The sequence below is a fragment of the Chrysemys picta genome, chromosome 1 (assembly GCF_011386835.1).
Source record: "Chrysemys picta bellii isolate R12L10 chromosome 1, ASM1138683v2, whole genome shotgun sequence".
NCBI lineage: Eukaryota > Metazoa > Chordata > Testudines > Emydidae > Chrysemys > Chrysemys picta.
Window position 1 is genome coordinate 316,439,572 of NC_088791.1, and position 15,581 is coordinate 316,455,152.

General features: G+C 43.1%; 1 protein-coding gene across 2 annotated transcripts in view; it reads right to left on the reverse strand.

Moving 5' to 3' along the window:
* Positions 1–15,581, reverse strand: part of FDX1 (ferredoxin 1) — a 39,000-nt gene that overhangs the window by 14,264 nt on the left and 9,155 nt on the right. For both annotated transcript variants that reach the window (XR_002888903.3, XM_005308878.5), the window contains exons 2-3: positions 12,045–12,169; positions 1,583–1,712 (exon numbers count right to left, since the gene is read on the reverse strand). Coding sequence is in view for 1 of the 2 variants with exons in the window: in XM_005308878.5 (XP_005308935.1) it covers positions 1,583–1,712; positions 12,045–12,169 (255 nt within the window). In the remaining variant the exon portion in view is untranslated. The remainder of the gene's footprint in view (positions 1–1,582; positions 1,713–12,044; positions 12,170–15,581) is intronic.

Sequence of the window (15,581 nt, forward strand, 5' to 3'; positions counted from 1 at the left end):
CTTTCTCATAGCTTAACGTCTTAGTTAGGAGACAAATCCTAGAAACAAATAGCAATTATTAAAAAAAAAAAAAAAGTTTGGCTGACCAAAACCCAGGCAGAGGGTGGGGAAAGGTCTCTGACTAATTCAGAAGTCCCACTGATTGCAGGGTGGAAGGATGCTTGAATTAGACCCACTTCTTTGCAGAATCAAAAAATTGTTTTGGGATACATCCAGAGCCCACTGGCAGGGGGAAAACAAACAAACAAACAAACAGAACCATCAATGGAAAGATTCCCAAAGACATCAATGGGTTCTGTATCAGGCCTTTAGTGAAGCCCACCTCAGATAGAATCAGGCCTTTAAAACCATGAATGAAGTGCTTGTCTACCATGTTCTCCTGTCTTTGAGCCTTCACAAGGAAAAGCTGATCATATAACAGCCTTTGACAGCTAGAAAAAGTATTCATATGTGTAGGGCCCTGCGCACATATAAGTTTATATCCACAGAACTGGAGGGCTCTCCTGAGAACCGCAGCAGTGAAAGGAGAATTCAGGGCCACTTCTCCCAGGAGCCAGCACCCCCCTGCCTGCAACCCTGCCCCCATCCCTTCCACGCAGCTGTCTGCATCTCCTATCTGGGGGCATGCATGCCGCTTGAACACAAGAGCGCGATCAAGGACAGCTGCCAGTGAGCCTGGTCCTCGCCCCAGTGGGCAGAGCTGGGGTGCTACAGCCATGCCAAAGGAGCTGCTGGCGTGGGGCACTGGTGGTGGCCCCATGTTCTGCTCCTTTCACCACTGCGGTTCTTGGGAGAGCTCTGCGGTTCCGCGGATACCGATTTATATCCACGGATATAAATTAGTATGCATGCAGGGCTCTACATATATGGAGGTAGGGGGAGAGAGAGTTGATTTGCAGCTTCTTTAGAATAGCTCTTTAAGGGGTATTCGTCTCCCTCAATGTGCAGTACACAATTCCTCAGTGTGGGTGAGTGACTAAACCCCATGTGTTGAGCATAAGACTTTTTTGTAAACTTTCTTGGGCTTTTTGAAGTATTTAAGAGTGCTTGTCTGCGTTCACCTGAACGCTGTAACAGACTAACACTAGAAAAGGTTAACAGGAAAAGGTTTTTGGCAGACAAAGAAACGTGCTTAAAACTAAATAGCAATCTAATATTTTTTGCTTTTATAGATGGCTGCTAATTATCTGTTCCAAATTGGCAACATGGTGTTGTTCATAACCTCTACATTCTAGGTTAATATGGTCCAGAAAAGCAGAAGAAAGAAAATAAACAGGAGAGCAGTAACGGAACTACTAGTAGGATGCTTTGTTTATATTGAGCTACATGACAGCTCTGTGCAAGATCATCTGTACACTGAAAGGATACTACTGAGGACTGGCAAACAGTCTTTAGTTTGGTACAGGTGCCACCTATGTAGTAAACTTCAGCTAACAAAGAAAATCTAACTTTTCTATGTAATTGATTCCAACTGTTTATTCTCATTTGATTAAGTCATTCTGGCAACATTTAATTCTTTCCTGCTCCTTTCTCCCTCCCTTTCTTTCAGCCCGCTGGCATACTGGAAAAGTCTGTGCCTTACGTTTCTGTCAGTCCATAGGCTAGGTCCAGCATGTCCATCTCCTCATCAGTAATGGCATCTAATTTCTCAAATATGTGGTCTTCAAAGATTAAGTGGCAAGTGGAGCAGGCCAATGTTCCTTCACATGCACCTGCAAAATAGACAAAAGTTTACAAGCAAGACTGAGTTTTATATTATAGCAGAGGTTCATGGGTTCAACTGCACCCACTGCCTCTCCCAACTCTGAGCAGCCAGGTCTGGATGCAAAGCAGGGGCTCTCTTGCTTTCGTACACCCACTGAATTGGGAGACTATATCTGCCACTGCGTTATAGCAGAGAATCAGTAGAATCCCTTACTAAATAATGAACTACTTGTTAATAAAAGTCAACCATTGAGTAATGCGAAATGTTAAAGTGCAAAGATATGACATGCTATTTATTTCCAACAAATTCTTGTATTAATCAGAAGTCTTATTAGGCAGCATAGAGAGCATTACACTAGATACATCCACTTTTTCCTCAGACATCACAAGCCATATGAACTATGCACAAATATATTTACTGTAGTTTTATTCAATTTATGCATCCAGTGTGAAAAGAAGAAACTGAACTGCTAAGGCAGGGCTAAAGAATGAAAAGTATCTTATCACATGAATGTGAATGTTACTTAAATGACTTAAAAATACGATGTAATGCGTGTGATAGTTATATCTTATTTCAAATATATAAAGGTCTTGAAAAATTCACTCAGTACCCACCTGCCCAAAGAATAAGCCTAGAAACCAGAATGCTTCTAACACCAATATGGTCGTGGCCCTCAAAGCAAAAGCCATTTTGATAATTACTGTAAGTACTTCTGGTAATGTCTTTCCACACTGTATCAGTATCTCCTGGACGTGCTAAGAACTGGCCCCATCCATGGTACACCAGGCAAAAATCCATGCTGTCAGATGCTACTATTTCAGGTCTGGATGGATTATCTGACTGTGGTGCTGTGAAGTCCAGCCAGTCTAGGAGCGGAATGAATATCTGGAGCAGGTCTGTCAGCCAAAACTGCTGGGAATGAGTAGGGAGCTACAAGGAGGATTGTGGCTCTGTGTCGTTTAACTATGAATAGTGCCCTGGGAAGATTGTTGGAAAGGCATATAGGAGGTCTTGACTCCATTACAGAAGGAAGGTTTCCAATAACAATCCTCTGGATTCCTCTACCCCTTCTGGAAGAAAGGTTCAGATTCTTGACATTCTCTTCAGTGCCAAACTGGTCTTTCAAAGGAATTCCATCCCTCCCCCCAATAATGGAATTAATCAGCTCTATGATGGTTCACAAGTGACCCTTTGTGATTGGTAACAGATTTTCTGCTCAGGAAGTCCACCATTTTTGTGAAGTCCTATGTTTTCTGGGGGACCAGGTCCCTTGCATCTGGATCAGGTGGGCTCCCCAACCTGTGTGATACATCCACAATTAATGTCTTTGTAAAGGAAGGGGCAGAGAACGGTACCACCTCCTTGTATGTTTTTTGGGTTCTAGCTACCAGCTCAGCTCTTCAATGACATGAGGTGGTACTAAGACCTTCCTATTCATCCAGTATTTCTCCAGGGAGTAGACTTATCTGAGCCAGAGTTGAAGGAGCACCAGGTGGAGTCTGGCAAGTGATGTTACGTACATACATGTCGACATATGGCCTAACATCCCAAGGAAGTCTGTACCATCATGGTCTGGTTGATTTTAGCTCAAGTAATAGTAATTGCACTAGCAGGAATCTGTCCTCAGGCAGATACGTGCTTTCAGACCTGAACACTTGATCATAGCTGTTATGAGCTCTATTGTCTATGATGGGATAGGAGAAGATTTTTTGATAGATCACCAACAGGGCTAGCTGGGCAAACAGAGAGAGAGCGCACGAGTGCATAGTCTAGACTTGCCACGGTCTCCTGCTAGGATCTGCCTCTGCTCAGCCAAACATCCAGGAAAGAGTACATAAGAATGCCCCTACTGCTTATGTGGGTCACCCCTACTTCTAAGAATTCTGTGAAGACTCAGAGCCATGGAGAGTCTACATGGCAGTACTTTGTACAGATATGATTTGGCCCCACTGTGAATATGAGGTACTTCCTCTGGTACCTCTCTCTGGTGGAGAGAGATGTGGAAATATGCATCCTGTAAGTCAACAGGAATGAACCAGTCTTGAGCCTGAAGAGAGGATTACCATCCTGAATCAGAAGCAGCATATGTATTTGTTCAGTCAACCCATGTCTTAGATATAGGACAAAGACCCTCTTTCTTCTTTGGGATAAGGAAATACCAGGAGTAGAAGCCTCTTCCCCTATATTCCTGAGGTACTTCCTCTATGGCACCTAGAGAAAGCAATGAGGAGGTCACTTCTTTTTGTAATGAGCTTGTGAGAAGAGGATGGAAATGAAGGGGGTAGCCCTGGATGAGGATATCCAACAGCCGCTTGTCAGTTGTGATAGTAGACCAAGTCTGGTGGAAGGGGGCGAGGTGGTGGTAAGTGCTAAAATGGCTTGCATGTGGCTCCCAACATTCTTACCAAACCTGTCACTTCCTTTGTGTCCAAAGGAGCACACAAAAAATGGGGTCTCCTGGAATACTGGGGCCTTTTCCTCTCAGGTACATGCGCTGTAAACACAGAGTAGGACTGTGTCCTCTGCTAAAATTGGGTTTTATTTGGCTTTTACAGGAACCCAGTGTGTAGATCCCCAAGGAATGTAGAATGGACTGAGAGACTTTTAGTGAATGGAGCACCCAATCTGTTCTGCTTCAAAAGAGCTCCATCCCTTTTTCCACTCATTTACATGTGCCCAATAGAATGGCCAGGGCCTGTTGCAGTCCCTTCACTGGCTCAAGTATGCAGTACACAGGGACAACGGCAGGTGACAGGATCCCTTGTTGATCAGCAGGGCAATCCTGCCAGGGTCAAAAAACTCAGTATGCCAACAGCTTGTGGGACTTAACCTCTATCACCATTGTTTCAGTGTTTATTTTTATTATTATTTGTATGAGACATGAAGAAGCCATAGCTGGCTATGATTCTTTAAAAAAAAAAAAAAAAAGAGGGAGTGGGTGTTCCAGAGACAGTGGCATGGATGGAGAAGGAGGGGAAAGAGGTGTGTGGTTAGGAATGATGGCATGAGGGAGACGAGATGGTGGCAGGGACAGTTGTGGGAGATGGAGAAGATGGACATGGTGGGATGGCCAACATTGGGGCAAACATTACCAAAGGAAGGAGGTGGCCCAGGGCCTTTGATTTAGAACTGGAGATCCTGGAAGTGATCAGCTGTTGGTACTGGGACCAATAGCACTGCCTCCGTTTCATCTAGTGACAACATTGACGGAGGTTTCTGCTGTCACTCTGTTGCCTGCTCCTGGAGGCGGACATCAGGCTTTGGTGTGGATGGGCTGGCTAACTATGCTGCGGCAAAGCAAGATCTGCTCCAGAACTTACATGATGATAGTTTGCAATGAGGCCAATATGGCCAAGAAGGTATGCTGTAAGGATACTGGGTCAGGTTGCAGATGGCTGATCCAATGCCACTTATATCTCACTTGAGGTGGGGCCTGAAATGGGGGTCCCTGAAAACCTGCCTGGGGATGCTCTCCAAAAGGTAGAGAAAAGGGATCCCTATCCAATGTGGTAAAATTGGTGAGAAGTATCCTTCCTCAAACAGTGTGGTTGGAGAGTGATACAGCCTTCGTGCCGGCTGCAGCTTCTGGTGCAGAGGATGCGTCTGTCTCCTCTACAGCAACGTTATGATTTGATGAACTGATCTACAACTTATGAATTGTGGTTGATAAGATGAAATTATGCAGTGGTTATCATGAAAATTGCTGCATCATATATGACCTCTGTCTTTGTGTATCCACCACTGCTGAAAAACATTTAAGCATGTAACTCCCAGGCCTGGGAGAATAGCCAATTGTTAAGGACCTATCAGTGTCTGGGGCAAACAGTTCTCTCCAACTTCCCCCAATTTACCTACAAGGAGGGGATAGCGGAAAGAATGGAAATTCCCTGAGAGGGACAAAGAGATAGGGGTGACAAAGCAGGAGGTTATAAACAGACTCAGGAGGGAAGACTGGGACCCATAGAGGAAGTTTTGGGAAGGGAACAGACCAGCCAAGGAAAGAAAAGGAAACCAGGGTAGAGAGAGGCTCTATGTTTCAGAACTCAAGTCAGGCACTACGCCTGAAGGACCCTGGACAGCCCCAGGTGACTGACCCCAGCCCCCAAAATACTCTGAAGCTATGACAAAACTGAGGAGTAGGGTCCAGGGAAACAAGTATTGGATTTGTTATTTTTGTACAGATCTCTGTCTTTCTCATGCAATTAAAGAAAGAACAGCGTTGTAAGATCCTGTGCAAAGTGTTAGCATGTTTCATATGTTACATTATTAATATGCCCCTTGAAGACGTAAACTGTGAACTCATACCACCCTATGCTGGAGTTCTGTGAAAGGGTGTGTTTAAGCTATAGGAAGAGTCTGGGAGTCAGAACGGACTCTAGGGGCAGGGAAGCTGTAGCAAGTGCTTGCAACTCTCAGGAGGGAAAAGTGCCAAACAATCTGCACCCTGAAAGCATGCCTGGAAGCCTCAAGCACTGTCCCCATCTTGGTCCCTGTTCAGACTCCAGAGGCTTAAAACACCCAACGATTCAGTTGCTGGATCCCTCACAGCACTCTGGTGAGGAGCCAAAGGGAGGCACTTGCCCAGACCTGTAACAGATGCATCTCCGGCCCTTGATTGGCACAGTCACCAATATCAGTACCCAGGTTGGCAACAGATCTTCTTCCCTGCATGGTGCATGTTCAGACAGGAAGCCCTGGAGGATATGTCTTGATAAGTAATGCTTAGAGTCCTCCTTGCAGGACTGTCCTGGATGGTACTTGGAGCCAAGCTTATGCTCCATCTGGCCTCACCTCTCAAAGTTGCCTTCTAGTGTCAGGGGCACAGGTGCCAGAACTGCTAGTGTTGGCTCAGAGGCTGCCAGCACTTTGCCTTTTTCTCTCTAGATCCTGAAGTATGGTGTCCACTCAAAGGAGTGCTGGCTGATTAAATGTTTGGCTCTATTTGGTGGTTAACATTTCCTCTGGGTCAGAAGTGACTCTCAGTCTGTCTGCCTGCTCTAAAAGATGTAGCTTGAGGCAAGAGTTTCTGGACTAGCAAGTACTTGCAGAGAAAGACAAGCACAGCCACATCCCAAACAAGTGAGCTCTTTCGCCAAGCAGAACAGGCATCCGCTACATCTGTAGTAAGGGGGATTAGCAGGGTTTGAACCCAACAGCTTAGAGTCCGTCATGATGTGTTGCAGTTGATACCAGGTATCCCAACTTGTACAGGGGACAATGTCCAATTAAAAAGGAGGGTAGAAAACAAAGTTCTTCTCAAATTTGTGAAAAATGCAAGTTTTGAAGATCTCAAAAGAACACCTGGTCAGACACTTGCTACGCTGACCAGCCAAACAAGTTACTTAAATCAGCCACACAAATAGAGGAAATATTTTCAATTGAGATTATGTAATCCCATCACACTGACCATTCTATTTAAATAATTAATTTTGTTAAACAAGTAGTATTAAGTGAGGTGGCTATAGTTAAGTCATTAAATAGTTTTAAGTATCCCTATAGCACTATTGCTGCATCTGGATTGCCCCCTAGTGACAAAATTGCACTCCTAGCAAATGTTTTACAAGACCAAAGTACTTCGATATATAGGACTGTTTTAATAAAACACTGAATTTCTTTAACATTATGTAGCGTAGACTCACACAGCCAGATTGTGATTTCCCCCTGCTCCCCCCCAAAAAAATTTAAATTTGCTCACATAATTATTTTGGCTTCTTAACTTACAGACCACCGCTTTTTGCTTCAAGATTAACAAGGGATGTTTTTACATAGAATACAAGCAGAGTAGCTAGAGGCCTATATGCTGTGGTATTTATGGTATTAGATAGTATTTATAATTCTTAATAGAATAACTATAATATTTTGACATGCTTTAAAAATTTTACTAAGCCAACCATTTTAGTTTTAAATGATCATGTTAGGAGTCTATTCTTCTGTGATATGTATGCAGTTTCTATTGATGTGAACAGAGGTTCTACAAGTATACCAAGGAGATTTCGGATGACTGACATCACGAATATGTTTATTTACACTCTTTTTAAACAAGACTGAATGCTGCAAATTGTGTACCTCACTCTATTTAACTCTATTTTGTTCCTCTCTAATTACTGTATTCCTCTCTGTCACTCATATCCATCTTCACCCACTCCCTCCTTTTGTTTATTCTAGCTCTAGTCTCAAGCCCCAATCCGGAAAGTTGATTTGTGTGGGCAGATCCCTGGCCATGCAGAGCTCTACTGCCTTCAGTGGAGCTCAGTGGTTTGTGTACACAGACAACCTTGCAGTTTGGGGTCTGAGATTGAGAGGCCTTCAGTGCAAGGACCATTTCTTATTTAGTTTATACAGTGCCCAGTATAACAAGGCCCCTGTTCTGATATGAGCTTTTGGATGCTATTATAAAAACTGGAATCCATTAATTTGGATCTGCACATGATACTTAATAAATCATAATTTTACTTGCCAAAGACCCAGTCCAGTTCCATTGAAATCAAAGAGAATCTTCCCACAGACGTCAATAGGCACTAGATGACTTGATATACTATTGCATATGCAGATTAAGCAATACGTACCTAAACTTTGCAAGATGATTACACAACAGGAAAACAATAGGTAAGATTCTTATCTAGGAATTACAGAATATTACATTCTTAATACTGTAAAATGGATATTATATGAAAGAGAAAAGTTTTAATTCAGTAAATTAAATGAAATATATAGCATTTTCTGAAAAATATGGAAAAGCAAAGACATGTTACTTCAACTGCTTGGATACCTTTTAGTCTACAATCACATTGTATTTTTTGTACAAGAGACACATAGGTGCAATTCTCCAGTACAATTGGCTGGGGGAGAAAGAAAAAATGCGACAACTTAGTTTCCCCTTACATCCGCCATCAAGATCACCCCCACCATAGTTGAACACTGCATTTCTGAAATGAAACCTAAACTGTTACTTTGGTACTTTAACAGAGCAGATTTATTAACATGGCCTCAGTTATTGTTGACTACTTATTCCTACTTCTGAGACTCAAAAAGCAACACTGGCTGCTGCCTAATGTAATGGATTAGTAATACTTCCACAGCATCATAAATGAGCATGGTGCTTTACTATTCCTAAAGAACAATTCCAAGACTCCCTCTGGATCAAGCAGAGGCCAAAACTATGAAGTCAAATCAAATCCTAAATTTTGAAATACTCCAACTCCTCCAGGAGTTAGGGAAGTGTTATTACCATTGTACTAGGCATTGATGATGCCTTATCTGGAATATTGAGTGAAATTCTGGTCTCCAGTGTTTACGAAAGATGAATTCAAACTGAAACAGCTGCAGAGAAGGACTAGGAGAATAATCAGAGGAATGGAGAACCTGCCTTACGAGAGGAAACTTAAGGAGCTTTGGGTGTTTAGCCTAACCAAACAAAGAATGGCAGAAGATAAGATTGATGTATATAAATATATCAGAGGACCAAACACTAGCGAGGAGGGGGAATTATTTAAGCTAAGGGACAATGTAGTCACAAGAACAAATGGATATAAACTGTCCATCAACAACTTTAGGCTTTAAATTAGACTAAGGTTTCTGTGAAGTTCTGGAACAGCAGTCCAAGGAGAGCAGTGGGGGCAAAAAAACCAGCCTAACTTGTTTCAAGACTGAGCTCAATAACTTTGTGGAAAGTATGGCATGATGAAGTTGCCTACAATGGCATATGGCCCATCTGCAACTGCTATTAGCAAATATCTCCAACAGCCAGAGATGGGATGCTAAATGGGGAGGGCTCTGAGTTTCTACAGAGAATTCTTTCCCAAGTGTCTGGCTAGTGGATCTTATCCACATGGTCTAGGTCTAACTGACCACCATATTTAAGACTGGAAAGAAATTTTCCCCAGGTGAGCTTGGCAGAGACCCAGGGGTGTTGTTCCCCCCCCACACTTCCTCTGCAGCAAGGGGCACGCATCATTGGCTGGCGTGACCTAGAGTAAATAGTGGATTCTCCATAACTTGGAAGTCTTTAAATCAAGATTTGAGGATTTCAGTAATTCTGCCAAAGTTTATAGGTCTATAACAGGAGCATGTGGGCGAGTTTGTGGCCTACGATGTGCCAGAGGTCAGAACAGATGACCATGATGGCCCCTTCTGACTTTAGAGCAGTGGTTCTCAAACTTTCTTTCCTACGGACCACTTGAAAATTACTGAGGGTTGCGGCAGACCACTTAATGATCTTTCCAAATGTTGTTTGTACTGTTACTTAACTATTTATATAGCGCTTTTATCTAAAGCACTTTACAAAAAAAAACCAAAAAAAACCTTAAACGTTTTTTTCTTCTACAAATAAAAATCATATTTTAATATCAATAGTCTTACCTTTCTAATGCGATGGATGTGCCCTCTCCCCCGCCAGGGCAGCCCCTGAGCTGGGGCTGGAAAGGAGGGGGGTCCCTCCCCTCTCTCCCACCACAGCAGTCAGAGAGCTGAGGCTGGGAAGGACGGGGGGGGGGGGGGGAGGGGGGGGGAGGGTGTCTCTCCCCCACCAGAGCAACCACAGAGCTGAGGCTGGGAAGGAGGGCTGTCTCTCCCCAACAGCCGCAGCCCTGTAGCTAGGGAAAGTTGCCTCTTTCTCTGGCCACCACAGCCCGGCACATCTCAAATTCGCCCGCCCCCCCACCCGTCTTCTCACCCAACTTCCCCCTCCCATCTACCCCCTATTCTCCCCAAGGCCAACCCCTCACCATACACATGCGTCTTCTCCAGGGTCCAGGCACCTAATTAGTGGAGCCACACCTGCACGACTCCACTAATTAGGTGGGTGGCCCTTCATTCTCTTGTGTGTGGCTGCCCAGACGCGCATCTTAGAGGGAACTATCTGCAAACCACCTGAATGGAGCTCACGGACCACTGGTGGTCCACAGACCACAGTTTGAGAACCTCTGCTTTAGAGTCTATGAGGTTTCTCTGTTGCAAGATTCTTTTGGGATACAGACCTTTTCCAAGGGTGGAATCAATTTTTTCTACTGAAGTCACCTCTGTGTTAATTCATGCCCGAATGGCTCAACATTCATTGACACTTTTTCAGGAGCAAATATCTGACACAGTGTGCTGCCCTCCGCCCCAACTCCATTTCATTGGTCTTGTGAAAAATTTTCTCCCTAAATTTCAACAGCCCCTTTCAAGGGATTATCTGATCCTTAGACTCTGCCCCAGACAAATAATGAATGGAGCAGGCAACTTCTGCTATGCAGTCTAAATCCTACATGGTGAGCAACCTGGCTTGTTCCAGTGGAGGGTGGCAGTCATCTGGAGGAACCAATTGGCACCCCGGTCTAACAGGTGGAGACTACTTATTCCATGTCCTGCCCAAACTGAAACTGGGAAAGACAAGGAGAGGGAGAAGCCAACAGAAGAAAAGTGTGAGAGGTTCCCTCCCCTCAAAAACAGGTACCTAGAAGACTAGTCAGAGCATTTGTGAAACAGACTGGGGGAGAGAGGGAGAGAGAGAGAGAGAGAGGAACAGGGACTCTGGTTCCCTAATTGAAACCTTGTGGAAGAGGGGAAATACTCCTGACCACACTTCCTACCAGTGTCTGTGGAACTTGGGAGGAAGGGAAAGGAGGTTTTTTATCCAACCCCTCTAAAAAATAGATATGGTTTCCTTGAAGGCAGAGTTTAATAGGATGATGTTGAAATAATTGAACTGGGATGAGTAAAAGGGTTTCCCCCCTACACCTGTGCACAGAAGCTAAACTGTGTGCCCATATCTGCAGATGGCCTTGGCTGGTTCCTCTTCTCAGCACTTACATTCAACAGTGATGGGTGTTACAGATAGCCCTACAACAGATGAAGAGGAGTTTTAGTGACAGAGGCAGAAGGAACTTGCCATTGATGGGAATATGCCAGTTCTGCAGATTTTGCACCTGCAGGAATAGCTACTGCCATTAGGAGATCAACTATCTATGTAGCATGTCTACAGTGGGCAAAACAGAGAAAGACTCAGGCTCCAGACAGATTGCGTGAAAGACATGGGAGTGAAAATCTTCAGGGTGCATCCCCTTTAGAGAAAGTGCTATAGCTAACATTGTTTAAAATTCCATTTTGAGATCTGTCTGCAGAGATCTCGTGTAAATTTTTAAAAGCTTCAAAGCAAAATGTTTCTGTTTTCCAAAAAGTAATGTTGTATATTAACTAAATTCTAAATACTCAATGCAGCCCCAGACAGAAAAAGAAAAGTTAGACAAATTCTGAAGTTCTAAAGAAGATAATTATGTTTAAGACACATCCCATTCAAATGAGAATACTGGTCAATAATACTTTCAAAAATTAAGTACAGTATTCAAGTAATTTTACTTACCAAATCCATCTATGTCTAGATTCTTATCAACAACAACATCTAGCAGCGAGTCCCCAACTTTCCCTTCAGCTGTTAGTTTGTCACCATCACGGTTTATGAAGTGGACAGTTACTTTATCTTCGGAGCTGAAAAATAAAAGCACATCCATGTTAACTATTACTAAAGCATGTAATGTGACTGGCAGAAGAATTTTAGAGCTTTATGGTAGTCTACCAATTTTAAGGAAGCACCAATAAAACACTAAACATTGCCAAAAGCTTTTTGGCACAAAAAACCCAAAGAAATAATTAAGTTTGTAAACTCTTCATGACAGAGTAAGTACTGCCCACTACATCTTGTTCAGTGCTGAGTGCACTAACATAAGAAATAAGGAACAACAGCTAAGGTTTGTGTTTTGTCATGATGAATGATAGAGAGGGAAGAGTATTAGATCCTGAATTTCCCTTTTTTCCATAAAAGTTAGAGCTATTTTATTTCAGACACAGGTTAACTGACAAAATCCCGTCATTGAACACCACTTCCAACACAGAGGATATGCAAGAGTAGCCCAGGACAGACAGTCACTGCATACATGACATCTGATGGTCTAGAAAGGCTTCAGAAGTACATCAACTGAATGGTTTACTAAATTCCAAATAGTTATATCTGTGCAACCCCAGTGACAGCAATATGGTTGCACAGGTGTCTGCAATAACTTAAAAAAAAAAACCCCACTAATGATGTGCAAGAACACAAATTTAACTTCAGGTTTGCAGGGTTGACAGGAAAAAAAGTCCTTATTTGTAAGATTAGCACTTTCAATAAAAAAAAAAAAAAAAAAAGACAAAGACAACAATACCATTTTAAGTCACTTCTAAAGAGCAGAACCATACTTTAAGGGTTATCAATCAAACCAAAAGGATCAGATTCTTCACTGCATGTCCTGTTTTATTTTGTATACATGTGTGAGCATGCACATGCGTGCCAACTAGTAAACAGAATTATCCTTGGACTGGCAACAGGATTGCTCCCACCAGCAAAGAGGCAGACCAATACAATGTTTGCTTTAAAATTACATCTAGCTTCAAGAAACTAAATCCAAGTATTACCTCTAATGCATACAGGCTCTGGATGACCTGCCATGTACAATAATTACCAATCTTGTAAATGAAGCCAGTCTATAAGAAGAAGTCTAACCTGCACAGCCAATGCTAAACAAAATTACGAAAGCTTTCATACTGAAAGTTACGGGGGGGGGGTGTGTGTGGAGGGAAGGAGGAGAAGAGGGAAAGTATTTTAATATTCTTCACAAAACAAAATATTTACTATACAATTAGACTAAAACCTTAAGTGCCTTAATGGACGACTAAATTAAAATCAAACATTTTGAAACCGGTCATAAAATGATCTTTTTATTTAAAGAATACAAGTATGTTTCTTGAGAAAGTTATTATTTTTGCCATAACTGTAAAAAACCACACACACACACACTTTGGCAGCAATATGTGGCATGATTCATTATGATGCCATGTTCAATTCTTGTCAAATATTCCCTCAGTCCATTTTCCAGAAGATAGCCACAAGCTACCTTCAATAACAATGAATTAATCCAAAAAAAATATAATCAGTGACAAAAGACTGACCTTGTTAATCTGCAAAATTCAAGTGAAGCATGTACTACATTAACTTGAGTGTGGTTTCTGAATTTCTGGACATAAAGTTGTTTAGCTTTAAGAATACAGAAGTGCATTCGTTCTGGTAGACAAAGTATGTTTCAGTCTATTTGGAATACTTTTTTATCCCAGAACGTGAAGGAGATACAGATCTGATTGCTTTTACAGAACTACTTAGTAAGTGTGCTAAATGTAAAATATTATTTATTTAGTGTGCCCACAGCATGCTAGGCCATCTAGAATGGATATATTCTCTGCCCTTAAGTGCTCAAAATCAAATAGCTGACATGATGCAACAAGTGTGAGAGATAAACAATAGATGGGCAAGTCATAGGTTGGCTGGACAGAGGTTAAAAATAAAAATTCATGCGTATTTAGTTACGTAGGCTTCTTGCTCCAAAATATGCACAAAATCTTTCAAGGAAAAGTGCTCCCTTAAACAAAACTCTCATTCATTCTTCCATGGTCACTATCCAACCAACCATCTTCTGTTCCACCCCATCACACCCCTCCCTCCCCCCCCCCCCCAAAAAAAAAATCACATAAAAAAGGAAGGGTAGAAATGCCTTTGGATGCCTACGCCAGTTTTTCAGCAGCTCCAGCTGTGGTCAGAGCAATTTCTGGCTCCTACAGGTCTGGCCCTGCACCTGGGAAACGTTCTTCCATTCAGGCCACATGGCTATAAGGCATTAAGCCTCTAAAGAACATCCTTCCTGTCAGGCTGGTAGAATTCCTACTTGGCTTAGCATTTCTGCTGCTCAGAAGGGACTCGTAGGCAAGTGTCAGTTTTCCTGCCTACTAGACTAAGGGCTTGTCTATACTTACTGTGCTGTTCAGCGGCAGGCAATCGAACTTCTGGGTTCGATTTATCGCATCTTGTCTGGACGCGATAAATCGAACGCAGAAGTGCTCGCCGTCGACTCAGGTAATCCTGCTCGACACGAGGAGTACGCGGAGTCGACGGGGGAGCCTGCCTGCCGTGTCTGGACCGCGGTAAGTTCGAACTAAGGTACGTCGACTTCAGCTACGTTATTCACGTAGCTGAAGTTGCGTACCTTAGTTCGAATTGGGGGGTTAGTGTAGACCAGGCCTAAGACAACAGGGGAAATTGGGAGTGGGTTGCATACAGCATTAAGCTTCCAGTCAGCAAGTAGAATTGTCAGAGGGGCTGAATGAGAGAGGAGCAAAGAAAATTGGGCAACCAATTAGAAGGGAACAGGGGTGTGTGCAGGAATAAAAATTTGACTGCTTTTGTGGGGGCACATTCTGTGCCCCTGCATGGCCTCGGGCTGTCAGCTCTCCCCGCACAGCCCCAGGGTGGAGGAACTCTGTGCCCCCGCTGATCACTGGGGGGCCCACACCCCTGCTTGCCCCCCCTTGTGCATGCCCCAGAGGGGAGAGGACAAAAAAAAGGGGGGGGGGCACGGCGCTTTAAAGACAACAACATAGGTATGTCACTAGTCAGCAGGGAGGATGGTGAACTCAGCTGATGTCAGCCACATAAGTAATGTCTTGTGAGAAGGGGGAAGAGGCCAAGGAAAAGCCCTCTGCTGAACTGAACATGTCTGAATGCCTCACCTGTTAGTAGTAAATGAGGCAGGGAGAGACTGTGTCTGGGGTTTTTAGCTACAGATATGAAGTTAATCATTTTTGTTAAAGATTCACACTAGCTCAATTTGCCAACAAACTGGAGGACACTGTATAAAAATTATGATTCTATTACCTGCTGCAGCAGCAAAACAGTTTAACTTGATTTTAGTGGGAAGATAAAGTATTAGAGGCTATTACAATCTTTTGCTATCACAATCTTTACTACTACTATGATCAGGGCCAGGCCATTTCCTTTCCAAATTAGGCAGACTTACACACTAAGATCCCAATCCTA